This window comes from Scophthalmus maximus, chromosome 6, assembly GCF_022379125.1.
Source record: "Scophthalmus maximus strain ysfricsl-2021 chromosome 6, ASM2237912v1, whole genome shotgun sequence".
In the NCBI taxonomy this organism is placed as follows: Eukaryota; Metazoa; Chordata; class Actinopteri; order Pleuronectiformes; family Scophthalmidae; genus Scophthalmus; species Scophthalmus maximus.
In genome coordinates, this window is record NC_061520.1 from 11,951,023 (window position 1) to 11,978,802 (window position 27,780).

At 40.9% G+C, this 27,780-nt stretch overlaps 1 protein-coding gene across 8 annotated transcripts in view; it reads right to left on the minus strand.

Moving 5' to 3' along the window:
* Positions 1 to 3,561: 3,561 nt before the first annotated feature.
* Positions 3,562 to 27,780, minus strand: part of cfap20dc (CFAP20 domain containing) — a 34,954-nt gene continuing 10,735 nt past the window's right edge. For 3 of the 8 annotated variants that reach the window (XM_047332889.1, XM_047332887.1, XM_047332891.1), the window contains 13 exons: positions 24,669 to 25,067; positions 22,685 to 22,921; positions 18,541 to 18,602; positions 14,682 to 14,776; positions 13,728 to 13,823; positions 11,898 to 11,998; positions 9,010 to 9,116; positions 8,806 to 8,917; positions 5,039 to 5,116; positions 4,146 to 4,216; positions 3,962 to 4,057; positions 3,830 to 3,871; positions 3,562 to 3,660 (listed from right to left, as the gene is read on the minus strand). In XM_047332889.1, the coding sequence (XP_047188845.1) occupies positions 3,991 to 4,057; positions 4,146 to 4,216; positions 5,039 to 5,116; positions 8,806 to 8,917; positions 9,010 to 9,116; positions 11,898 to 11,998; positions 13,728 to 13,823; positions 14,682 to 14,776; positions 18,541 to 18,602; positions 22,685 to 22,921; positions 24,669 to 25,067 (1,425 nt within the window). In that variant the 3' untranslated portion in view covers positions 3,562 to 3,660; positions 3,830 to 3,871; positions 3,962 to 3,990. Of the gene's footprint in view, positions 3,661 to 3,829; positions 3,872 to 3,961; positions 4,058 to 4,145; positions 4,217 to 4,927; positions 5,117 to 6,602; positions 8,679 to 8,805; positions 8,918 to 9,009; positions 9,117 to 11,897; positions 11,999 to 13,681; positions 13,824 to 14,681; positions 14,777 to 18,540; positions 18,603 to 22,684; positions 22,922 to 24,668; positions 25,068 to 27,780 lie in introns of those variants that run through there. The other 5 variants (XM_035632745.2, XM_047332892.1, XM_047332888.1 and 2 more) reach the window with 5 other exon arrangements.

Sequence of the window (27,780 nt, forward strand, 5' to 3'; positions counted from 1 at the left end):
ACTTGGCAGAGGGAGAACATTACAGTACACGAGGAGACAAAAACACATCATCGAAGGAGGCTATTTTAAGATTCCTCACCGCAACCATTCAGATGTGTCTCACTCCTACTTGGACAATGTTGCTGGGGACAAGTCACTTTTTTCAAAAATACTAGTGTGTAAATTTGAAAAAAAAAAAGTGCAGGGAATATTTAATTAATACTATTTTATAATTTCCACATGTCCAGTGAAGCGAGCGTCTTTGCTCATGAGGAGCAGGGCCGCCTTCTCATTAAAGACGGGATGACTATATGCAGAGGTTGAGAAATGAATTATTGCCTCGTTGACGCAGACAGGACAGCTGAACAAACCGGTTCTACTTTGTTTGTTCTGAAATGAGTACGCAGGAAAAAGCAGGATGTAACGCCAAAAGATATGGTTGGTTCATTACCTGCAAATAAAGCCCCCAATCTATTATTTACAATGTAAAAAAAGTTTGAATAACAAAACAGCGAATGGCTGTGAAAGTGAAAACTACATGAGGGCCCTTTTAAAGTGCCATGTCTGCTGCAAGCTGCTGTTTGGTTGAGGAGGGGAGCGTCCTGCTGTTGAGCTAGATCTCACACATTGAACAGGACGTGATGGCATACAGTCTCCGGGGCACAAGACTCTCTTCAGTGTTGGCGAGGCCTTTGGTTCAAGAATTCACCGCCAACAAACGACTGTAGGAGAAAAAACTGTGGCAGGAAGTGAAAAGGAACGCCTCAGTAGGATCGAGTATACAGTACACAAATAGTATAACGTTCACGGTGACAGATTATCCCACAATTATTTAAGTATTTCTGCTTCTCTCTTCAGCCCAATGTCCTCATAGATGCGTCCGCCGGCTCTGGAGATTGGAGAAGGATGAGGGAGTGTTATCTTTCACAGAAGGAAGGAAAAAGGAAAATCATATCCAACTTTCTCAGGCAGGCGACTCACGTGTCCTCAGTGAGTCAACATCTTGGCCTTTGCATGTATTTTTTCCGGCAGCCGAGAAGAGGATGCTGCATGCTGCATTTGCTCCAATGATGATGCTCTCATGGACTCAAGAACCAAAGGGAAGGTTAAAAAAACAACAACAACAACAGCAGCCCTGACGAACAGGCCCGCGATGTGTCGGAATAATATTTCGTGCACATCATTGGTGGAGAGTTACAAAGTACCGAACTGTTATCTATTGTTATTTTTTCAGAGGGAAATGTTGTAATTCTTACGTCATTAAATCAAATAAAAACTGCTGCTCACACGGTTGAAGAGATCAAATATATAAAAAAAGATTTTAATAAAAACAATCCAAACTTTGCCAGCAGGATTGGTTTTCTGCTGCTGCAGGACTGTCCGACTCCTGAGGAGAAACTTGCCAGCGTACCTGTTAATGAAACATATCATTTGATAGGAAAGACTTTTTGTAACTGTTTTGAACTGTTGTTGATTGTTCTTGTTACTTTCTTTTTCTTATTCGTGCTTTGTCTTGTTTTGTTCGTGCCGTTTCATTCCCATGTCGTAGCCTTGTTTAGAAAAATATGCTATAGAAATGGATGGATGAATGGATTTGATGCGGGAGAAAGAAAAAAAACTAGACTCTCAATGTCAGAAACTGTGTATTTATGTTGAAGACAGATGAAATTATAAAAAGGAAATTTCGGGAAAAAATGTAATAATCCAAACTTTGCCACCTCTACTCTCCATCTTCAACTCCAGACTCTTAGGTTGGTTTGGGAACCACTGGACCGTACATTTGAACTGTTCTTAAAAGTAACATGCTGCCTACTCACTGCTGCATAACATACATTATGTTATGATAATTTTATCCGCCAGGGACATTTAACTGCATAACATATACTTTTACTTTTGTCCCTTTAAGTATACTCTACTGATCAAACTCTACTGATCAAACTCTTTCTTTTTAAATGCAAGAGTTTTACTTGTAACTGAATATTTCTACATCAATATATTGGTTTCTTTTACTTGAGTGAAGGTTCTGGGTATCAAATTTGAAAAGGAAAATAACAAAGGAAAAAAGAGAAGACATCTCAGGTAAACGAGAGAGAGCAGAGAAAACGTATCTGCTGGGAACCAGAGCCATCTCCATGTATCTTGACTTATATTATAATATTTCTATTAACAGCGTCCGTCAAGTCAATTTTATTCACATAACTTAAAATCCAAAGGAGAGTATTAAAATCAAAGTAAAAAATCCAACCCTCTGACAATTTATTTTACAATTTTACACAGCAGCCAGAGTACGAAACAGAACGGCAATAGTCTTCAAATCAAATCCAGAAAGTCAACTTCAGTGTTTGAGGAAGAGTCAAGAACAATGTTTACTGTCTTCAAAGTCCAAAAAGTTATTGTCGGAAATTCATCACAATAGTCCCGTGAGGTTTATGTTCATCGGTTCATCTTGGGTAACAGCCGCCCACCTCCACCGCCTCCGGCCATCCTTCGAAAATGTTGGTTTTCTCATCACTAACAGCAATCTGACAGGGGGGACAGGGGAGAAGACGTTTCCTCTTCAGTCGATCATCATCATGCGTCGTTTTGTTTCTCACTTTCGGCATATTTTGAAATAAATGTTCTGGCACACGGTCGACGTGCAGTGATCACTTACCGTCTCAAATAATTTCTTTCTCGTCCCCACTCTTCCTGCAAACACCCAGCTGTCCCGGTATTTTATGGACTGGACCATGGTGCTTCCCATTTCAACAAAATACTCTCTTACCTCCTTTGACAATCTGGAACAAAGGAATAGAACGGGTCACACTGTGTGACGTGAACTCTTTCAAACGGTTGAATCGTGGACATTCAGCCTTACTTGTCTTCCACATTATCGTACGAGGCCACGAAAACAAACATTCCAGGATCAATCTGACTCAGGTATGCCAGGACTGCACCTGAGTCTTTGGTTTGAGTAATTAAAAACAACAATAATTAGGATCATGATTATAAAAAATCTCCAAGGCTACAATTAACTTTTGACATAAAGCGGGAATGAGCAACGACAGAAAGGGGAACTCTTACTTCCACTAAGAAGGCGGTATCCGTCCAAATTCCCAGTTTCACCTGAGATGGAAAAGGCATATTAAAAAAAAATCCATATTATAGATATTCTGGAGCTTTTGCTCGTATTACATGAGAAATTGTAGATGATACATTTTCCTTGTTTTTTTAATAGATTTATTTTCTTATATTATGGACTTCCTCCACCATTTTATAAAACACTTCATCTGTTGATGAAGAACACGAAATGTGATGGAAGAGATTGAGAATTAACTTTAAATGTTGAAATTCATAACCCAAATACTGTACAAGACTTTTAATAACCCAGTTCTTTGGGTTCTGATGAGGAATCACAGTATTTTACTCACCATCCACCACCACAATGTTCAGTCCTCTTCCCACATTGTTCCTCACGTGACTCATGATGCTGCAGAGAAACCAGCAAGGGTTAGTTTCCCTTCAGAGACGTTCTCTTCATCTTAAGTTAATTCCGGCATGAATTCAGTGACACGTACTTTTGACCCTCGTAACAGATCTTTGGCCCGACAACATTAGCTGCCCCACTTGTGATTTTGACGGCAAACTGGTTCGGCGGACAGACTCTGGAGAGGTTGCACTTTGGCTGAAGAGGATCGGACTCTTTGAAAATGCAGATGCCAGAGGTAGAAACATGTGTCTCATCTTGCAGGAAGGTGGTCATACATTCAGTAAATGTGAGAGATGTGTAATGTTGGACAGATTATTGGATTTAACTTGAGGGAAAAGTCTCATGGAAGTCTCCCGAAAGAAACGAGCACGCGTGACTTACCTAACCTCAACTGTAGTCGCATCTGTTGTTCGTCGTTAAACCCTAAAACAAAGTGGATGGAGACTGTATTAGTGCGACGAGGCAGACAAAAGTATGTATGGAAAGAGAAGGGGGGGGGGGGAAAGATCTCACCTAAAAGGTTTCCTGCTCTTGTCTTGATGTCAAATGATCTGCTCGAGATATGCCACGTTATCAGGATGGCAATCACAGCCGCAAAGTACCAAAGAGCTGTCGACCACAAAGAGGAGAGGGACGAGGATTTGCAGTAGCTCAACCAAAAAAGAACCCTGCATTTCAAACACAACCAAAATCTCACCATGTTTCATATCTGCGACAAAACAGACACCTCGTCTCCGCTCCGGACAGGAACCGCACCCGAAGCACTCCCTGTCAAAAAGATAATACAGCGCGTACAGCAGAGCTCTGGTTGGCATCTCGTGTCAGGTCACTCCCCCCCCCGCCCCGCCGGTAACGCTCCTCAGAAAACAACCCTTAGCATTTCGTTATGCAAAAAATGCGGCGACCTGGGTGTGGCCTCCTTGGCACAAAAGGACACTGACACAGATGACAATGTCTCTCTCTCTCCCAGATACTTATGGCGCTTGAACAGCGACACTCACATTGTGAAGTGTCTTTTTGAAAAATCCAAATGTGACCGGACGAACGGTCACAAGTTGAAAACGGGGTCAAGTGCGACATGTGTCACACTGAAGGACTAAGCAAAAAGAAAAGAAAAAAAGCTTTAGGTAATCAGTCATTTTTCAATGTGCTTATGATTTGATTTGTTGGTAAATTCCGTACGATAGGCAAAGTGAACCGCATTTAAACTGTTGCTATACGGAGAAATTAAAAACAGGAAGAGTAGGCAGGCCAGGGTAAGGTAGGAAAATAGGGAAATTTGTGGTGTCATTTGTTTGTTTTCGTTGTGTTATGCTCTGTGTGTACGGGACACATGCAGCGACCAAATGGAAAGCCACTACACATGATGAAACATAATAACAAATAAGCAAACGTGAAATGTAAACACAAGGCCGTGTATAATAACATATACAACGCAAGCAGAATAAAGATGAGAAAAAAAAGACAAAGACTTTATACCTATTCTAGGAAGTGCAAAACCCCCAGGTAGAGAAGTAGTGTTCCTGTCAACTGTCTGCATGCATCTGTGTGAACCGACAGGCAGCAGTGTGTGCAGGGTTTCGTCTTTACTGGTGTCAGATGGTGAAAGTCCCTCGTGTCATCGGGCCTCCGTCCGCCGAGCTGAGAAGGTGTGATCAGAAGAGCCAGCTGCCGCGACGAGCGGGACACGACGAGGGGGAATGGCACAAGACAAAACAGAACAGGAAGAACAGGAAGAATCAGACTTTGCCCATTGGCAGACAGAGCATGGGTGTGAAGCAGCGCACCAAGGAGTGAGACACAGATCTGTATATATATATATATATATATATATACACACACACACATATACATATATATACGTATATATATGTATGTGTGTGTGTGTGTGTATATATATATATACACACACACATATATACGTATATATATGTATATGTGTATATATATATGTGTATATATATATATGTATATACATATATATACACACACACACATACGTTATATGTGTATGTATGTGTATATATACATACATATATATACATATATACACATATGCATATATATATATACGTATATATTTGTATATATATACATATATACGTATATATATATTTATTTTTTACATTTGTATTTTGCATATTTTCTAAAGGTGTGTTAGGAGAAGTTCCAGGCAGCTCGGTCGTATCTCAGGGGTCAGTCTGCTGCTGCTGGCGACGAGCCACAGCCGAAGACACAGGGAACAAATGAACAAGTTTAGTTCAGAAACGATGCAGCAAACATAAGGCAAAAGAAATAACCAGCACGTTCAAAATAACGCAAAACCAATTCTGACACCACTAAGAGTCATCTTCGTTCTATAATAGATCACATTCTATTGTTTTTTTGGTCCGTCCCCTAATGAGGGGGGTTGGAGCGGGTCGTCCACTGACTCAGAAGGTCAACGGTTCGATCCCCTGCTCCTCTGGCACGCTTGCCGAACCAAAGTGTCCCTGTAGGCACAGGACCCTCAACCCTACATTTCAGTGTGTGTCTTTCTATAGTTGAGCACCAATTTTGGCTCTACACCATCGTTGTGAGGACATTTTGGCCGGTCCTCACAACTATAGAAAGACACACGTGTGTGTGTGTGTGTCGATAAGACTAAAAAACCTATACTGAAAGCATAAAACCCTATGTCTTTACCATTTACCCATGTATATAATCAATGGTAAGCTAAATAACAAAAACACCCGTTGAGTTGTAGCAGACTGCCTGCACTGGGTTTACTGGAAGGTGTTTATAAAGCCCTATGTCCTATATATTTGAATATCACAAAATACGAGGCTTTCAGTTTGCGGCTCAGGTCCTCACGTGGTGTAATACTAAAGACGGCCAGCAGAGGGTCTCTGCGTACCATTTACTGATCATGCAGAAACTAGAGTCAGTAAATCAATGGACCAGACAACATGGGAATAAAATAACCCCTTTTACGGGTGGGTAAAATCATGCCTGTCCACTTTGACAAACCTAGTTTTAAAAGGCCAATATTGGTCGACTCTGCACGCTATGACAACTCCGGGTTTGTCTTTAGGTAAGAGAAAAAGAGAAGGTACATCAAAAAAAAAAGGAAAGAGGTACAGCAGAACAATGAAGATCCAAACACATCAGCCGGTCCACAGCATAAAGATATTTAATACCCATTGTACATATTTCTGTGGTGTGAACCAACACGGACAGTGAGATGATAAACAGTAGACGTCAGTTTCTTTCACACCATCATCAGTAACTTTAGAACAAACACTCTCTTTAGATGCAGTATTCGCACAAATTTGACATAACACTTCAAAAACTTCAAAGTGATCGCACGAACAATTAAAAGAGAAACCACAGTGAAATGATTTTCGATGGTGAAGGATTAATCAGCTCAGAGCTGTGACGCATTATGACGATTCCCAGTGCAGTTGCTGATTTTTTTTTCTATTTTTTATTACTGATTCAAAAAAAAAAAAAAAAAATCTTGGTGATAAATGTAGCTGTCAAAAATGATCATGCAACTTCACCCGGTGTGGGAGTCCATTACATAGTCAGTGCACGCCGAGCTCTGAGGCAAATTTATTATAAGTGCGTTGATGAAAAAGGGAAAATAGGTTTCAAAGGGAACGGGCCCACGAGTGGACGGTCTCAGTGTGACGACTGTTAGCTGCGAGACAGAGTTGCTATGTCGGAAATATCAAATCTCCACGTGCTTTGTGCTCTGATAATGTTATATATATATATATACTGTATATGTGTGTGTTTTGTGCAAATCAGATTCAGACCGTTTTCTGTGTTTTCGATACAACAACTGTCAATTATTGACAGTGAACAATAAAACATTTTAGTCAGTTAACATGAAGCATATTCAAGCAAATGTGTGCGCGCTGCCGCCGCTTCATAATCACCTGAAAAAAACGTTTTATGTGTTTTAATCTCTTCAGCCTTTAATATAATGGGGATAGAGGAGGATATTCAGTTTTCCGACAGTGCACTGTACTGGATGTGAACCAAAAAAAACAAAAAACAAAAAACCTTCAATGCCTAATCTACCATGTGGACTATTTACTCAACTGCACCTTTTACTCAACGCAACTGAACAGCTTTTTTTTATTCTTTTGTTTATGTTTGTCAGTGCATGTCTGTATCCTATCTGTGTTTTGGTTTTTTTACTGCCCTAAACCATATTCTGGATTAATATTGTTTACATTTCCGGAGTAGAGTCTGTGTTTCTGACAGACCGCTGTGTGTGACAAGTGAAAACATCTCAACAGAATCAGAATCAGAGCAGCATGTTGTTGATTCTCAGTGGAATCAGCAGCAGCAGCAGCCTCCGCTTTCACATATGGCTACAACTCATTTGAGTAGGTGTTGATTGAAAAATGTTGCCTGATGCAGCCTTCGAAGTCTTGTCTGCCATATGTCACGTTCACTTTAAGAGACACTTTGAGAGAGATAAATAAATAAATATATATATATATATAAATAAATATATATATAAACTGGGTTCTCCAGTGAGGGTTCTCCAGCGATTTAGTATTGCATTAAAGATAAAGTTGGGGGCGACTTGGTGAGGCAGATTAAAAAATACTGAATAATCCAGGCGGAATGTAACAGAGACATTCTGACTTTATTATGGTTCAGCTTCTGAAAATGTTAGATGCTGCATTTCCCAGGATGTCAGTCTATATCGTGGCTACATCAGGGCTTTTTTCCCACAGACTACAGATGCTCCTCATCAGCGACAGGATAAATGGAACCACTCTTCTCAGGGGCTGTGTAAAACCTCGATGTGCAAATGGTAAATGTTCCTCAGGCGGGCTCGGTGATAATACAGATCGAACTCGATATTGCTGACTGAACACGAAGAGATAACACTGACACGATGGGTGTAAATCCAGATACAAAAACCACAATGGGGCTGCAACTAGTCAATCTATTGGTGGAACATTTATCGCCGACTATTTCGATATTTGACATCATTTAGATTATAGTTTTGGCAAAAAATCCAAATATTTGCTTGTTACACCTTCTAAAATGTGAGGGTTTTTTTTTGATTGTTGCTTTTTTGGTTCGCAAATAAAAACCATTGAATGCTGAATTGAATGGACCAAATAATTATTAAAAAATAAAGGGTTTTTTGCAGCCTCGGACCACACGATTCCTCCACAATACACTCTTCTTTCTGTCGGTATGAGATTTACTCCAACAGATCCTGTCACAAGAGAAGAGGAAGTTAACAAACGGCATGTGATGCGATGAGGAAGGTTACAGCTGCGTCGCGTGTACGGCGGGACACGCGACAGTGAAGGCAACAAACAGGAAAGCCACGATGCACTGACCTCGTCCGACTCCTCTCCCGCTGCGTGAGGCCCCCTGTCGCCGTCCTCGCCCGTCACCGCTGAACTCTGCTCCTCCATCCGCCTCAGCAGCGAGTATCGGTACGTCGCCTCGCTGAAATGAAGTTAGGTGACAGACTGGGGGTGATGCGTTTCCACCAATTTCCAAATAAACCCCACAAAGGCTCATTATTTAAGTGTGCTTACTTGACTGGGAAGCAGTATTTTCGGATGATCAACACAGCGGCAGCCACCATCGCCACTGAGACGAAGATCACCGACGCAATGATCCCAGGGTGAAGCCTTAACCCGGCCTAAAAAGACAAATTAATCCAATATGAGCTAACAGTGGGGTAGTTAAAGAGCCCATAAACCTAACAGCTCAGTTCATGATGTGTGGCTAAGATAAAAAGGAAATACGAGCAGCCGAGATGACAGCTGAGCAGCAGTGTGTTATGGATCGGAGCGGTGTGCAACCAAAGAATCGCAACAGCAGGGCTTATGAATCTGTGGCCCAGCAGACGCGTTTCCTGACAGTCACAATCACTCACAGGGGAATCTCGATCGCGGCCCCTGTATCTTTGACATTAGGAGGTGTAAGTGTGTGACGTGAGAGGTAACGTTAGGAGCAGAGTGTGAGAACATATGTCTCCGAGGTGATGATTGGGATTCACACGGAGTGTGGTCAGAAAGTAATAATCCGACGGGAAACAATCACAACAACAATCACACCGACGAGGAAGTGTCAGATATGGAAAACAACGAAAACAGCGATGGGCTGGGACTGAAGTGACGCGGGTTTCATCGCCACACGGGTAGGAGACATTATCATGTCTCTGACTGATCCACTTATAGACATATGAGAGACATATGAGACACAACATTTACTTTGAATAACCCCACACTTAAAATCAGCCAGAATATGTCCATAAGTTGGGCACCTAGTCACGCTCATATACTTAAGCTGTGTCTTTAAGATGCCACATTACAGCAGGTTCTGCGGGTGAAAGGAAGCTCTTTGTTTTTTGTGTCAGACCGCGTCAGAATGTATTGCTTTCTACAATCTCACCCGGCACTGAGCGGAGACATCAGGACTGAGCGCAGACGCGTGAACCCACTGCCAACTACACCTGCGGTGTTATTATGACAGTCTCCTTTGTGAAGTGATATTTTATTCCACTCACTTCTGAGCAATATGACCCTGAAAAGTGAGGGGAGATGGTAACTTGAAGGATTACAGATCCAGCTGTCGAGCAGCGAGCGAGCAGTGTGCAATGAGGAGGTGACGGAGCCTGTTGTCACCCGCGTTCGGTGCCAGAATCTCTCTCTTCAGTGAAATGTGGTGCTTCACTGCAAAGTGCATTAGGTTAAATTATTGTTAAAATTACGTATTTGGAGATACCTAAAGCATTTGAATCATGGAGGCTTATTAACCAACACCTCTAAGACAGAGGAGATGGTCATCGAGAACAAAGACGAGAGACCACCTCCCCCTCCACATACATGGAAAAGCATTTGTCTGCAGTAAAATTAAGGTGTCAAAAGGCGTCAAGATTTAGAATAACACAAACATTTGTTGAAATGCCTTGAAGCATTTCTTTAATTCACGGAGCCTCTCAACATGAACCTTAACCAAAGAAGTGCAGGGAGCTTTCAGCAGCATTATCATGAAGTTGAACAAACAAAACATGGACGGGACATTGAGACAAGTCCAGAGAGTCGTGACTGCGGCTGCATCAGAGCCAAACTAGCACATGTCAAAATGAAATTATCTTCATCATGAAAATGTTGAATATCGTCTCCGATAACCGGTCGACCCCTCGTTGAAATCCTTAAGTTCCTTGGAGCCAACAGCTGAAACCTTCGGTCGCAAAGGCCCCGGAAAGACGGCTGCTAGATTTCTACAGCAGCACCATTGAGAGCAACTGTGCTACAGTGTGGCGGTGGTTTACTGAGCTGCACGGCAGCGTCATCAGAAACCCGACACACACCGGACACTCCCCGTTCAAACTAGAGCCCGACCGATATGGAGTTTTGGGAGGACAAGATTCCCGATACGATACGTTGGCCGATAAGTATATATATATATATATATATATATATATATATATATACGTATATATATTTTTTAATCCGTCAATGATTTCTAAGATCTCCTTATCAAACCTTTATGACAAAGACATCCCATTTAGGCTTGAAATATTAGTTTAACCATAAACTTTCTCATAAATAACTATAAATTGAGAATACAAATACGACCAAATACATGGGACTTATAAGAAACGTTTATTTCACATCAAATGTAAACATAAATGCACATTTAAAGGCTCAAATCGGTTGGCCGATAATATCGGTCGGGCTCTTAAAATATCAATGTCCCCATGTCTGTGAAAGTCTAATATCGGCCTGATGTTATCGGTCAAACGATATATCGGTCGGGGCTCTAGGTTGAACCGCCGCCGTCCGGGGAGACAGACTGAGGAACAGCTTCCATAATCACACCCCTCAACTTTGAAACACACACACACACACATCAAAGACTTTGGAACACACACACACACACACACACACACACCAAAGACTTTGAAACAAACACACACACACACACACACACACACACACACACTGTAACTGTGACACTACTAACAACATTCTACCTCTGTACCTCATTTTATTTTGTATTCAACTTTTAAACTTGCACAACTGCTTCCACGTGTGTGTTGCTCCTACTTGCATCCCTCGTCTCTGTTCCTGTGTCATCGTGCCTGAGTACAAACCGCCAATAAAGACCGTTGCGGACACACGCACGTGCACAAGCGCAGACGACCGACCGGTCTCATTGGCCGAGGAACGGTGACATCGGTGAACCTCCATGACACTCAAAGCACCTGAAGCGAAGGATCGACGCGTGTGCATTTACCTGTTGTGCTGACATCCTGGTCAACTGCAGCGAGAGTTCAGCACATCATCTCGACACAGCCCCGAATTAGTGGAGTTAATAAAAGCGCTGGTCTGTGGTCCGACCACAGGTTTACTAATAATAAGAATACCTGCCAGCACTCGGCCGAACGTGTTCACTTCCTGCTTTCTCCCACCTCATTACATATGCGACGCCCGCAGCGGTGTCCACGCCCACTTCCAGGACACGTCACGTGCAGTGAGAGTTGAGCGTGAGACTCGTTCAAGGACCCAAAGCCTAAAGACACAAAGAGGGAAGGAAAGCATTTTATAATACATCTTCTATATCCGCTTGCTAAAAATATCACACCCACCATTCTTTTCTGTGTTTAAGTATGAAGTCAATAAATATTTGGACTCCATCAAATATTCAAAGAACTGTGAATATATAACGCTCTGCAAATATATTCCACACCTATGGTGTCCTCAATAAAGTTACTGGAAATAAAAACCTCACTCAGGAAAAAGTTCAGCTTTGTATTTCCTCCAGGACATAAATTATCCTTAATGGGCGAAAACACTTGTAAAATGGCTAAATATTGATTATTTTATGAAAGTAGGCCGATTGAATGTATTCTCTCCTGACAGTCAGCCATAACCTGCATTTATCCAGCCTGTCATGTATTACAAGAGAAAACATAGTCAAAATACAAGGCTTTGAAAATTAGGAATTATATACTGATATTCATACTGATGTAATATACTGCGGAACAATGTCTATGATCAGTTTTTGTAAGCATACAACTATAATATTTTTTCTATTCCCAAGGCCTCCCTACAGTAATGGTTTTTACGCATTGTACGACCCAATATTGAACTAGTGTTTGTTGAAAATTACGTTCAGCGCCTCGTCAACCACATTTTCTCAAATAATAAACACGTCTTTGACATGTCAAAACAAAATTTGTGCGTATGCCCTCACCTTTTCAGGTTTTGACTAAAATTGCCCTCCTCTCTACCTTGGCCCATTGTATTTGGCGGGCCAGCTGAATGGTCAGACACGGATCCAGTCGAGGTGCAATTTGATTAAAACTACCGGGAATCACAATGTGGTAAATTAAAGTTGTTATTTTTCGCTCCTTTTGTTTCCTTTCATTTCATCTCTGGCTGTAAATGATGAATCAGTCTCGTATCAGCTGCTCATCAGGTGTGATCAGTGTTTTGGCACAACGGATGAAAAGACCCGCCAGTCCCACGAGCTCCCGTCTGTTGTTATTGCTGGTTACATTTACAGTCCATTTATAAAAAAAAAATGTAAAAAAAATAAATTAAAAAAACATAGATACAGGACCATCTGTGTAAACAATTATCACAACATGGGAATTGTAAAAGAGAAATAGTCAACATTTGAAATGCATTCAAAATCAACCGTCTTCTTTTATTCTTTTTGCTCTTTGGGCTATAAAATACAGGCGAGTATAGCTCCGTCCAACTGCTGCAGTCAATGCTGTTTCAATTGAAATGTAATGAGAATAATATATACACAAATAAATATAAACCGATAGATAAATATATATATATGGATAGATGGATAGATAAATAGATAGACAGATAGATACGGTAGGTAGACCCCAAACTGGGAAATTCTGGCATACACATATTTTCCATGATGAAATTATGATGGAACAAAATGGACTGATATACAGAAGGCCTACATATCAATTTGATAGCTACGACTTGTGAAAAGACTCTTTTTAATCATCAGATGTGCAAGAGTTTGTATCTGGTTCATTAAATTCCACTCGTCAGTCACTGACATTACACTACCTAAAGGGACAAAAAGTTCATGTTAGTTCCCCTTAAAACAAAAGCACCGGCATGAAAAGATTATCATGAATGCTATATAGTTCAAGAATAAAAAAAAAGAAATAAAAAAAACCTGAATCCATTCATCCAGAGTCAATGACATGTGAAGCATTAATTATAATTCTCTTGAGCTTTTATTCAAGCCAGCTCATAGTACTTCCCCGTCTTTGGATCGAAGTAGCAGTTCAGGCAGGGATCATACAGCAGATTCAAATACTCGTCCTCGTGCTCCTCTTCGTTCACAGACTCCTCACCTCCTGAAAGAATGCCAGAAAAAATCACTCTGCTTAGGAAGAAAAAAACCTATTTCACATAAAATGATTTTTTACACATAGAAATTCATAAATGTAATCTGATTATTGTAATTTTTTAAGTATAGCAGCATGGCCGTGCCAGGTCTGTAAGAGGGGCTACTCTATCAGCTGTTACCGGAATAAAATGAGAAGTGCGGCTTGCGAGGTGACCTTCAGACTCAGGTGGATTTAAAAGTTTTCTGTCGCTGCCATTTTTTTCTCTCATCAATCAAGACCTGAGACACCCGGGCGCGGGACCACATTATGAAGCTGTAAAAGAGATTCCCTGTAATCCCCGCTACTTTACAGCATGAGAATTTGGCTGTTAAGCTGACAGGCAGTTAAATGCTGAAAAGGTTATGGAATGCTCCGAGAGGAACATTTTATCTTATCGGAACTTGGGCGATGATAATGAAAACTAATTATAAGACACATTGTGTGAGAGGTTTTAAAAATGATGCTGTAAACTGGAGAGGTTCCATCAATTAACCTTGTCAATGTGTCTAGGGGGTGCGGACCTGTAATGAGCCCGTCTCTTCTGACCTATGGAGTTATGTGGAGGACAGAGAGCTCCACTCTCCTGGGTTTTTTTACTCTTAATTAGGTTCCACACACTTCCCCATCTCTCGCTCTGTGCAGTCTTGGGTGCAAACGTAACATTTTTCTGCAAGCTCTGACAAGAGAATGTTCCCACTACTTGTATGCATTTGTGCAATTACTGCGGTTAATGTTAAAGCACTGGATTGTTTGCCATCTCCCTGACTTCAAAGGACGCAAAAGGGCTGCGCGGAAGCAAAAGGATTCAAATGAAGGTTACTGTACCTCCGACTAGATTCTCCCAATTGTTCCATGTGTTCCCTGACCTTCTCGGCTGGCACGGAGGCAAAATAGGAGGGCTGAGCATGTCCATCCACTCCCTAGGGAAACAACACATAAAGGCACAGTTATGACAACACATACCATTACACTCACCATCCTGCTACCGCACCCTGCACATCAAATTGCCTCTATATGACATTTTAACAATGAAGTCCCATCATCGTGTGCTCACAGAAGCCCATCTAAGCCTCCATTGTCCTTGAGCCACTTCTCCCGCACACTTAGCTTCCCAGCCTCGCAGTTTTACCTGAAGGATCATTTATTAGATCCTGATTCAAGCTGTGTCTTCTGAGTGTCCACATTCTGGCCCGGAGTAGGTGTCTTAACCTTGCCTGTGTCAGTGAGAGCAGGAATTCCTTCTGCTCTAAATTAGTTTACCCTCCCTGTCGGAGAAGCACACGGGCTCCAACTATACATCAGTCACTTTCCAGTAAGTGAAGGCACTGCTTTTTAGGTATGGAGTAAGGGATTAGAGCCGGAGAAAAAAAACAAAACGCCACAAGATGAATTATTGCTTGGAAGCGCTGCAAGATTCATTCGTAAGACAGTATGCATAATCGTTTTAGACGATACATCAGTTGCACAATCATCCATTTACATCTTTTGCCTCTGGACTCAACATCTCATAAGAGCACATCATAGCATATTTAATGAGGAAGGGAAAAAATGCCAAACATTCAGCTGAGAGCAGGCAATTCAAACATTTGTATGTGCCTGTCTGTGCCACCATCGATAAATTGCCATGACTGATGATGTCACTGTCTGAGAACAAAGTACATTCACCGACCACTGTGCCGTATGTTCACTGAACACATGCACAACTGGCAACATCTTGCCACGTTAATACTTTAGGAAGGCTACAGTCAAACTGTTGGCTTCGTCAATTTAACTTAGTGAGTGAATATGAATTTTAATGGGTTCAAATGTATCTTATTTTTCTATTTTACAGTAAATGCTATGATAATGTGAGCATGTACCTTAACAGCAGCAGTGAACTAGAAACACCAAACATGCCAGTGGTTCCAAGAGAACTGTATTTTAGTATATCAAGTAAACAATATCGCAGCAACTGTATGAAATAGAAAAAAAAAGAAAGAAAAAAAATCCAAATTCAGCTGAATAACAGTCGAAATGAAAAAAAGGAAACGCACAAATTAACACAGCTTCGCTTTATCAGGTCTTTCCATTCATTGTGTCAATTACAAAATGAATTCCTCATTGCTAACCGCATACTTTCACCGTGATCTAGTACGATATCACTCTGTTGGCTCTGATTTATATTTCTTACAAAAGTATTTACCATACTCTTACACCCCTTTGACTGCGTGATAGGCAGGAACATCGTACAGAAGTTAATAGAAGCAATTTTCAAGGACAAGAGCCTCTGCTGCAGAGCTGCAAATTGGACTTCAGATAGTGAAGTGGGACTTGCTGTGAGTGATTAAATTCTTAGATTTTGAAGTCATTATAAGGCAGATATGGAAGAACCTGCGATAAAGGGAATAAATTAGATTGATTTAATTTGAGTGAGCACACTGTTTCTGCTTCCCGGTGGAATATATTGAAATTGAGGTTTCCAAGTATTTCTCAGTGAAACAGTATAAAGACAATTCAGTTTGTCTGACGTGCTGGAAATTGTACTGAAGTTCACATTAGACTATATTGTAAAACAATTTGAATTGTTACTCTAGGTCTCTCTAGCCTGATTTATGGTTTCATATTTGGTATTCCAGCCAAAGGCAGACGCAAGAATCAAGTGAAACCTGGCAACATTAAGCACAGCAACAGGAGCGTTTCAGCCGCTCAACAGAGAGGAAGCTGTGCAGTGGTGCCAGGATGCTGCCAAAGCACCATGATACAATTCACTGTAAGGGTGTCTGAGAATGCAATGCCTAAAAGAAAAGAAAGAAAACAAGGACAAATCCTGTGCAGCTGCTCTTCAATATGTAAATCGAGACTTGCTTCGAAGTCTAATTTCTGAAGTACAGCTGCGGATGCTGTCGAGCTGTGTGTGAGAAAAGCCTGAGAGTGTGTTTGTTCTGTCTGTAAATAGCAATATTCATTTCAGTGGACATTAAATCAAACAGCACAAAGCTCACTGAAAATATAAAAAAGCCCAAAGACATGTTAACGCTGAAATGTGTTAAAAAAAAAAAAAAAAAAAAAGCGAAGAAAAGAAAAGCTAAAATTGTTTCTGCCTTTCCCTGGTGTTGATCAGGTGTATTGTATTTAACAATAAAACACCTTTAAATCAACACCTAATACATTTATGTAAAATATCCAAATAAATGCAAGTCTACACATGTTCACACCAGGCCACCTTGCTTTCTCATCAATAAATCAGAAGTGTTAGAGAAGAGGCGCTCACATAATTTGAGTAGCGTAACTGTGATGCAATCCCTTTGTCTTGTAGTGTAACCTGCTGTATGGTTGTGTAGACCCACAAAGAGACGGAGATTCAAAGGAATGGGCTGAGGGCTCTGCGTTAGCGGGCGGCGGCACTGTGCGGGGGTCCCCAGAACCCTTAGAGGAGATCTGGATGTATCCCTGGTCGGGTTTTGATATGGATACACAGTGGTTGTGATGCAGACACTGCCCAGAATTCAGTCATCGACACTGCACTATATCCTGTACTACGCTCAAGATGTTAATCTTGTGATACTGTATTATGAAGGTACTTCAGCAGAGAGTTTATTTCACCTCTCAACATATTGAATCTGAGATAAATTCTCTTCAGGCAACATTAGCGGGGGTTACACTACCTCATTTAACCTTGTAACGACCACTACGGAGCCAATAGCAACTTCCTTTCCAGAAAAAAATCCTCCCTCTGACGGTCTTTCAGTGCTACATAATAGCGATCCACAATTTTCAACACAAGTCAAAGTGATGAAGCTTCTTAAATATGCCTAATATCACCTCACTTTGTCAACCACTACTTCATTTGACGGTTTTCAATAGATTTATTTTGCTCCATGATACTGTATGTGTTCTTCTTAGTATTGGTCACAGTTTGAACAGTTGCAAATTCCCCTGCCTCCTCCAGTAAGGTGAGTCAATTCATCGATGCGTTTTCTTTTTTTAAGGTTAGAACTTTAACTTTTCTTTGCTTATGAAGTGTAGGCAGGTAAAACAAGGTGGACACTGACCTGTGGCTGTTTTTTTTCATCACAAATACTGAGGCTCCTACTGGGCAGAAAACACCCTTTGCCTCATCAATGATGGATTTCTCCCCATATTGCTGCTTTAAGTAGAAGCAAAATCATAAGTCTGAGCCATGCCTTTTGATGTTTTTAAAGACCGCAACCAAGACCTTGATATTTAATATTAATTACTGATGCCAAGGTAAAAAGTGACATAAAAAGTTGCTAAAAAAAGGTGGTGAACCTTACAAGCACAATAATAAGTAAAAAATAATTAGCACTTGTGAAACTGACCACAGCAGCTAAGGGACAAGCAAACTTGCACACTCTCAATGTATTTGTCCTCATCTGTGAGAGATACGAGCCCCAGGCTGCGTATCTGTCTGACAGTTGACATTTAGCTTTCATACTGTAGTCAGAGGTTACCATCTGATTACAAATCTCTGCGGATATTTTATGTACAAGGAAGCCAAATACAAATACAGGTAACATGGGGCCATTTTTGTTATGAAGCACATCAAAGTGGCACGCAATTGCAATTTTAGATACAAGAACGAGTTTCTACTCCTGGAATATGGCTAGTTTGTCTTTCTTGTAGAGCACATTTTACTATAAAACTGCACTTTGGTAAAGTATGTCTGTGACACATGCTTGCTTACCTGGGGTTTGAGTGGAGAAGGGGGTTCATTTCATTCTGATAGTGGTGACCTTGATTAGCTGGCTGGAAAAGTAATTGAGTGGGAAACAAGGTAAAAGGATTTGTTAAAATGTCACCAAATAATCTCGATTCAAAAAAAATTACCATCATCAATTGAGGTTAAAAGACCAACTGATCTGGTTGGACAAGGAACAGGTGTTCAATGACAGCACATCAAAAGTGAAAATGTTTTTTCAAGTTCAGAATGACCATTCAATTTGGCCATCTATCAGACTACCATTTATGCTTGGTTGCTTTATGAATGATGGGAATTGTGTTGTTTGTTTGTTTGACAGACAAAGTGTCACAGGGAATTTGATCACTGCTGCAACCACAGAGAATTGTGTATGGTGAGTGTAAGGGCAATTGCTGCGTTGTATTTGGATTTTATTACATGAATACATCGACTGCAGTTCAGCCGGATACGTCAAGTTTGTCGTCATGAAACTACGTTACTGATCTGTCTTTCTACCGATCCTCACTCTGGCATAAATGCGGGGTAAGGCAGATATGTGTGCATATAAACCGTGGTGCCTGACCGAGCCCAGGCTCGACAAGGAAAAAGATTCACAAAAAAACGTTTAGCACAACCACAAATGAAGCTGAACGTGTCAACAGATTACGGAATCCCCTGCGCATCTTGCTCAGGTTAGGGCAAAAATGTTCCTTTTCATTTTGTGTACCGAGCAAACAGGCAAACAATAAGTAATAAAGATCCCTGCTTTTCAGGCAAACAGAAAGAGAAAAAACAAACAAAAGGCTTGAGGAAAGCAATGGACTGAGTTGTATTTGTGGTTTGGGCTTTTTTAAAAACACTAACAGCTACCGTCTTTGTGAGCCGTATGGGATACTTTTAGCTGAGGAATAATTAGAAGTAGGAGATAAGAATGGTTTCACTTTTCTATATATAGTGATATTCAGCCGTAAGAAACATAAGTGCACCATCTCCATCCTGTCAAAGCTAAAAACCACATTACAGTCTCAGGAGACTATTTAAGCCCAGGGCCCGTTTTAAAACGCTACACTGGATGACACTGATGAAAGAGCCGTCATGTTGCAGTGTTTGCATTGGTAAGTAAAGTACATTTTAGCCGCGCATCTTCTTTAAGTGATTCTCGCCTTTAAAAAAAAATCAGCACCTGAAATTGTACCCGGTGGAATTCTGCAGGTAATATGCACTGATGGTGATGGTGATGATGATGAGGTGATGGAGAAAATTCTGTTGGGGATCTGAAACCATTTCTGTCCTCCGTAATATTAAACCCACAGCCTCACACGGCCATTTAAAGTTGCATGAACCACACCATCAAAGGGATCTAAAAGAATGAGGGGTACATCTGCTGCTATCAGTGGTACATCGCTTGTTTTGAACAGACATCACTTCTTGATCAAACGGCAAAGTGCGGTCAGGAGTGTGAAGTAGCGCCGCAGCGCTCGGTGCCCCTAGCTGCAGAGTCTGTGTGACGACTCGCCCGAAAACTCTAACTTCGATGAAGTTTCCTGGAAAGACACAGGATATGAGTTGGCTAAGAAGTGGATTTAGGCGCGGCTCAGCCTGGGTTCTCTGCCCTGCGTTGATGGGTAAATATGACAGAAAATATAACAAAGCTCTTCATGTTTCTGATCGAAATTGCCCATCGTTGCTGGCCCACTGCCCGCTCTCCGTTATGGAAACACAACACTCAGCAGAAACCTTTTAGCTACAAACTTGCACTGAACAGCATTTCTGGACTGCGCTCACCTATTCGGTGATGTTCAGGCAAACACTGCTGGTGTTGAATTTTTAACATCCATCTTACTGCCCTATTTATCAGGTGGGCACCATGCAGGTGATGGTTGGTGGATCAGCTCCCCTGTAGTGCCTGTTTTCCTTCTTATTCTTCTGTGTACGCAGTTCCTGTTATTCACCCCCATTTGCACAACTGTCCTGGCTGTGTAACGTGTGAATCTTCAACTGCTTCCTCCTGCAATCATTTCCTCTCCTAGCACATCTAATATTATTAATCCTCCCCTTGAATTTAATGTTGGACGCAGCCTTGCACCACTAAATATAAGAAGATTGCTTCCAAAAAAGGTTCTTGTTCAGGTGTTATTAAGTGAGATTGTACCCGGCCTTTTTTTATCCTTACAGAAACCTGGGCTCAGGGCCAGTGCTCAAATGAAGACATAACTGTTGCTGGATATAAGTCATTTAGATGTGACAAGAAAGGTAAAGGAGGTTGTTTCACTGCACACATACTTCATCCTACCTAAGTACATTGACTATGTTGGTCTGAATGTATATGCCAGAGGGAAATACATCATTGCTATTGATATTAACCACTCCCTTTGGGAATGCATGGTCAACCAAACTTGTGTTTGGTCCTCAAGGGTGAGATTCACATTATCATCATACTCGGTACAAAACATTTTGAGTTAAAAAATAGCTAAAATCCTTGTTTTCTCCTGTGAACTTGCTCTAGCTGTCTGTAGGAGAAAGATGTTATTGTCTACTGGGAGAACTTCTGGCACAAACACTGACTGGCAGAACTTTAGACAGCAGATGAAATTGTGTCATCATCTTTATGTTAAAAGCTACAGAGGATATTGCCGATGCATTTACTGCTTGTGTTTAGTGAATTCTTTTTCAAGATTAAAAAGATTGGATTCAGTCCTCCATTTTGAGGGTATGGTTGAAATGTGTCATCCCATTATTAGGACCATAATTTGGAACTGGAAGTTCAGCAGGGCCGAGGCATTGTGAAGGAAGACACAATCACTTATCAAGCCAGGAAAATAATACTGTGAAGATCATGGGTTTGTTTCCTGTTCTCATGTCTCACTCATTGCCATTTGTAGCTTTAATCACATTGTGGTCCAAGTGAAAATAAAAACTCTTTCTGACAAGTCTGGCATGAGAGTTCATAGAGCGAATACGTATCAAATGTAGGACCACATGCCAAAGTGTCTGAAATCTGAAACAACCTAGTAACTGAATGTTCGCGTGCAATTGCCTAGAGTTAAAGTTACATCTAAGCTGGTGCAGTAGCGGCAGCAGCAGCATGGGCAGCAACAGCGGGGACCACTCAAATCACAACACCCAGAGGCAAAAATAGGCTTGTCAGTTTCAATCCTAGCATCAGACAGTAACTATTTTCTCCCACGGGTCCATAATCGCCTTGTTTTTGTCTTTGACAGACATCTATTAGGCAGTTTTAATCCTATTTCTTACAATGTCACCATAACTATATACGTATTTGTAAAAATTTGTTTTGTGGTCGGTATCTGTCTCTATCACCCTGTATATGGTGCTGTTGTCGTATGTATTTAGAACCGTAAAGCACTACAACTTATTAAAAAAAACAGGACCTTTGGGTTTGATGCTGTCATTAAAGTCTCATCCTGTCCCTTTGGAGAACTGCATCTACTCCAAGCTCTGAAGATATACGCTTTTATTTGTGACCACATCAGTGTTTCCTCGAAAAAGACCCGTGAAATGATAATCCCTGCGGTGATACCACTATTCATCGTCTTCAACTTGAATCCCAGTATGAATAGTTACCTGCGCGTACAGAAATGGTAACAGGCCTATAATTCAAGCATGTAATGATTATATTCACTGGGGATCCGACAGTGGACCCAGCAGGGCCGGGCAGGGCGAATGTTCTCTTGTCACGAATGCAATGTGCTTATGCTAATGGACCACAGATCCAAATGACCTTCAATAGCCGAGAGCAAAATATACCAACTTTGAATTCTAAAAAGACTCCTGGGGATAATTTCAAATGACCTAAATAATTTGGAGTCTCGTGGGGGAGGGGACTGTGGATATTACACCACTGTACTCTTAGAAGCTGTAAGAGGCCAATTAATGTATTTCTATCTGCATAATCTTTTGTAATACACAAAACACACTGGCAAAAAGAGGTGCATTAGTACTTCATGGTGGCACAAGTTAGGGTGTTTGAAATGGAAATGAGCAGGTAAGGATCAGTTCAAATTATTCCAGACAGGAGATAGAAAGAGAAACAACATACTAATGATTGTAATTTGTGGATAAGATGCATGTTTGTTAATGAAGCATCGGCAACAAAAGATGAAGAGTAGCAGAGTATGACGACACAGACCATGGAGGCGTGGGTCCAGGTCGAGGCATCGTCACTGCTCATACTGACGCTGACATTACACTGGTGGATCTGAGATGCACTGAGGCCCGAGGCTCTGCACTCATCTTCCTCTTGCTCTCTTTTTAGGCTCGCTAGCATTCGGAGCTCTTCGTCCTCATCCTCGTGCATCCTGAGACTGCCAAGCAGGTGTTCGTCGTACTGAATGGAATCAACAGGCTTCAGTGTCTCGTCTTCTTCCTTTAAAACCATCACCCAAAAAACAAAGATTACTTATCTGGAAGCAATACTCTGCACTTGGTTACAGGCACAAACACACTAAACACACAAAATTTACAAAAATGTAAAGCAACAGATAGAGCTGGACGAGTGAATCTATTGGTTGAAGGACTATGCTATCTTGATTTGCCTGACAAAGTGTGATGAAGCCCGATGTCACCATGGTGTTGAATCAATGGTAGTCAGTGCATCGGGGTTGCAGGGATAGGAAACAAACTCCAAGTCACATTTCGCTGACAACCCTTCAGTCAAAGCCTTCACTGCGTGCTGCCTGCTAGAGTTGGCACAAATCAGCAGTCGGGAGCTGCACCGCAGAAGGTTGCCGGGATGTGTCTCGGCAGTGAGTTGTGTAAATGCGGAAAGCAACAGCCAAGTGACAGATCTCCCTTCAGGCCCTCTGATCACTGCCGCTGACTTTCCTCTGATCCTGGATCTTTTTAAACTGGAACAGGGGCCTTCCTCAATTTGCTCAGCAAGGCAGTCAATCTTTTCACCAGTCCTCTTTAGTCGCCCAAAAATCAGCAGTGATCACGCATTACTGTAGAGGGTTGTTTTTTTGGACATTTTCACAGATTTACCAAGGAATAAGGCTTGATATTGATGAAAAAAAGCAGGTATATTTATATATTTATCTGGTCTGTGCAGTTTGGTGAGGATTCAAATAAAAATAACAGATCTAGCCAATTTGAATTTGGTTCCAAAGGGAGGCAGGATTTTCTTTATAGTATGCTGTGTATAAATTAGTTTTTTTTTTGTGTAATTTGGTTTGTGTTTTTATCAATCGATGATTCTCTCGCAATGGAGATGATTTCCTCATCTGCATGGTTTTGTTGGCTTAGCTAAAAGGTGTGATTAAAATCAAGGGGACTGTTGAGTCTTGGTGCAGGTGTTCGCTCTACTGAGTGCCAATCTAGCTCTAACTTTAAACTATCCACTAAACACTTTGGTGTGCAATGACAAAAACTGCATGTTCAAACAGAATTTAATCAAGCTAATGTTTATTTAACAAAGCTGCATTAATCAATGTTTGAGCAAGAAAAAAAAAAAAAATACTCTCTTTTTTTATGTTGCTCTGGTCTTTGTCTGCTGTTGGGTGTGGGGGCGAAAGCTTTTTTAAGGATCGTTGTGTGTAGTTCAGACACAACTATAAAGTAAGTGTGCAGGCCATAAAAAGGGGCTAAAAAGCTCTGTAGCACGGCAAACTAAATTCCTGCAAGCTATTCTTTTCATTTTACAGTCAGTTCATTTACATATTATTGTTTTTTAACAGTTTAAAGATGTATGCATTTATTCTTCAGCTGGACATGTAACTTACAGATAACAGCAGAGCAAGGTTTCTAAATCAAAAACCATTATTGATAAAACTCGAGAGAAAACAAACCAGCCTGCTTTTGCAAATGTAGCTGTTTGATTGGAGGTCAAGCTTGTTTTCGTCAATAACTGTCACATCTCTGTGATAATGAGCATGTTTGCTTCTTGAGTGTTGACGCAATTATGTAATGTATGGCTACAAGTTTATAATGTAGCATCAAACATCGGCATCACACACGGAGATAATTAGGTGATGAAGACAGCTCCTCGGTTAATTACGGGGGGGAATAATAGTCATTTCTGAATAATAGTAATTTCTGTGTCACAAGAAAATAAATTATAAAGAGCCATTGCACTGTGGACGAGGGCTGAAGTTAGTTAAAATAGTCAGCGGTACCTTGTCCTGTGGGGAGTCGTCCAATTTCACTTCTTGCAAGAGACTCCTGGAAAGTGTTACTCTGCTGCTTCCAGCCAGCACCTGGTTCACTCCCTCTGACTCACGTGAACCACACTTCCGGTGTTCCTGTCTGCTGGTCGTCACACTGGGTGAGAGGCAGCGTGTTGGGACCACAGCAGCTTGTTCAGCTCTCCCATTAGATGAAGTTCCAATCTGGTTATCGGTGGTCGCTGGACGGAGCTCTCTTTGAGATGCTTGGTCCATATTATGAGATTTAGGATGGACCTTCAGTTGCACATTCAAGGTTGAATCAGGAATTCTGGGAGAAGCAGGGCTAGAGTCACAAGTTCTTTGTTGCAGCAACGTGGTGTAGCTCTTATCCTGAAAGAAACACAAGGACTGTGAACACTGGTTGCTTTAAAATGATTGTTAAACACAAGAATACATGTTTCTGATGTTAGCTTAACACCTATAATATTATGTTCTGCCCTTTTGATTAATGTGTGCCTATAAAAATGATGATGAGATGGCAAATAGTCATTTGGATTGGCTATGTTCTGGTGTCTTATTTTCAAATTAACCTCACATTTAATAAGGCTAATGACATTCCCTTAAATCTTCTTATCTTCCCCACCGTCAGATTCAAAGTTAACACTGCGTAATGTGATTCAGAATTTGTTGCCTACAAATAAGCTTACATAACACGCTGTACTTACAGCCCCAGTACATGATTCTTTTCAACAATAGAGCCACACTCCTCTGAAAAGTTCTGAATATTAAAATCATCCCTGTAGGCTTGAAAGATATTGATTTAAAAAAAAGTTAGCTTTTCCATCGAGGACGGCAGCTCGATTCGCAACGCGGCAACAGTGGATTCCATTGTGACCCAGTTTCACCGCAAAACTCTTCTGTCACACAACAACACATGTAAACCAACTGAGCATCTGTAGAGCCCCACGCCAATATGAGCAAGAATAATGAGTGTGGATGAAAACAGCTAATGAGAAACTGGCTAACCTGTGTATTTAACCATTGAAACATACCATTGCATACAGTATTTGTGGACAGAGCAGTGATAACTACACTGAAGAGGAGATGCAACTGGGCCACGGGAGGAATCCACTGGGACTGTTTGCGGATCAAAGCTCCAAACGTCCACGAAGGAGCAAGATACAAACTTGTCAGTGCAACAATTCAAGTCTATAACATTCTTTCTGAACAGTATTGTTAAAAAAACTCCCATGACAACCTCACAATCTCCATTCGTCGTATGTGAAACGCACACTGCTGGAGAATGTCCGGACGCAAATTATTCGCGCATTTTCCTGTTCATGAATGAAAACTTCTCGTTTCCAGACAAATTCTCCACGAAATACCGCAGAACGCAATTGTGAAATGCTCACACACTTGTCATCATCCACGTATACCAAGTTTTTGATGTAGACATTGAATCCAACAGCTTGAAGCTTAGAACTTTCTTCCCTAAACAACGAATTACATATATCATTGAAAGGCCTTATTTGGGTCTGGATGTAAGCTTTCAGTCTGCAATGTGTGTGTGTGTGTGTGTGTGTGTGTTGACAGCATGTTGTCTATGTTGACTAGTGATTGAGTATGACAGGGATGGGTGCAGTTTTCTTCACTACAGCACAGTTATCATTGTACGAAAAAAAACAACGTTAACCTAAAAAAATATCCCCAATTTTACCTTGGTCCATTATATCCAACAAATGTCAAAATGGCTCATACACTGAACGTTCCTTGGCTTTGTTTTGCTTTTAAATATTTCTCTATGTTTAAGAACAAACGTTAGCTCACAAGAATTGCATAAACCTGATGCAACACCTTGCAACATGATATTGCTCAAAGTTGAGGATTGAGAAACCTGCTAAGAATGAATCAAAATCAAAATCAGGCCAATCTTCATCGCTACGGGTGATTACACTGCAAAGATTAAGTCAAATGTAAAAGAATATATAAAAAGGTCTCACAACTTGCGTTGCATATGATGCACTTTACACTTTTTCTTTAAAAAAAAAATATTTTTCAGCAAATCTGGCATCCATAGCCTTTGAAATACATATGTGTTGCATGTTGGGTTGTTAAACGTTATTTTCGTCAGGAACCAAACATCTATATTCTCTTACTAATGCCTCCCTGCCACAATTCTCTTTACAAAACACATAATTTTAGAAATGTATGCAAACAATTACCCTGATGTCAAACAAAGTCTCTTAAATCCCTTCAACAAACCCTCCTGTACTTCATCCCTGGTTATCTAACCGACTGGCACCGCTCATTTGGAAAAAGCTGAAATGTTATGGCACCATAATATAAACCACTTTGAATTTCAAACCATGATTCTCTCGTTTGCAGTAGTACTGAGACTGAACTGTGGCCAACGAAACAACATTCACAACCTGTCGTCGTGAGGAACAAGTCATCGGCAGCAGTGATTAAAGTCAGACTAGATATTTGAAAGAAACGGTGCAGTATTATTAGAAAAATGTAATTGTCTTAAACGAGTGATTTCAATGTTCTCCCTTTCCAGCAGGACACAACATGTTCTCACCATATGCAGTACAGTAATAGGCAGTTTGCAGTTCTGCAGTTTTGCAAACATCTCAAATATCTATCCCAGAAAATGTTTTTTGCCACTTTTGTACTTTATAGTTCAGTTTGTCCAATATGTGATCTTTTTGGATACCCGAGGAAATAAGCCACTGTGTCCTTTTATAAGACTGTTTCCTTTGGATACCATAAACAAGTGTGACTCATACACTTTTCAATTTTCAAACTGGCCATTTCAAGGAAGAGTAGATGGGAAGCCAGCAAACATAAAAAAGTCCCTTCTTTCTGCCATGTCAAAATACAGAGCAATGAACTGGATCAAATTACTCTCTCAGCTCTTTTAGAATGAAATTACACACTTTTTTCCCCCGCCCTCTCAGCCTAGTTCGTACAGTGATGGCAGTCAATTTCTGTGTGTAATTTGAAGAAGTGCTCCTTTAAACACCCCCCTCAGACACACTTTCAGTGTTATTTCATTGTGAAGTGCAGTAATTAAATTTCTTTGGTATGTGCACATCTCTCACCTCAGCTGTTTGACACA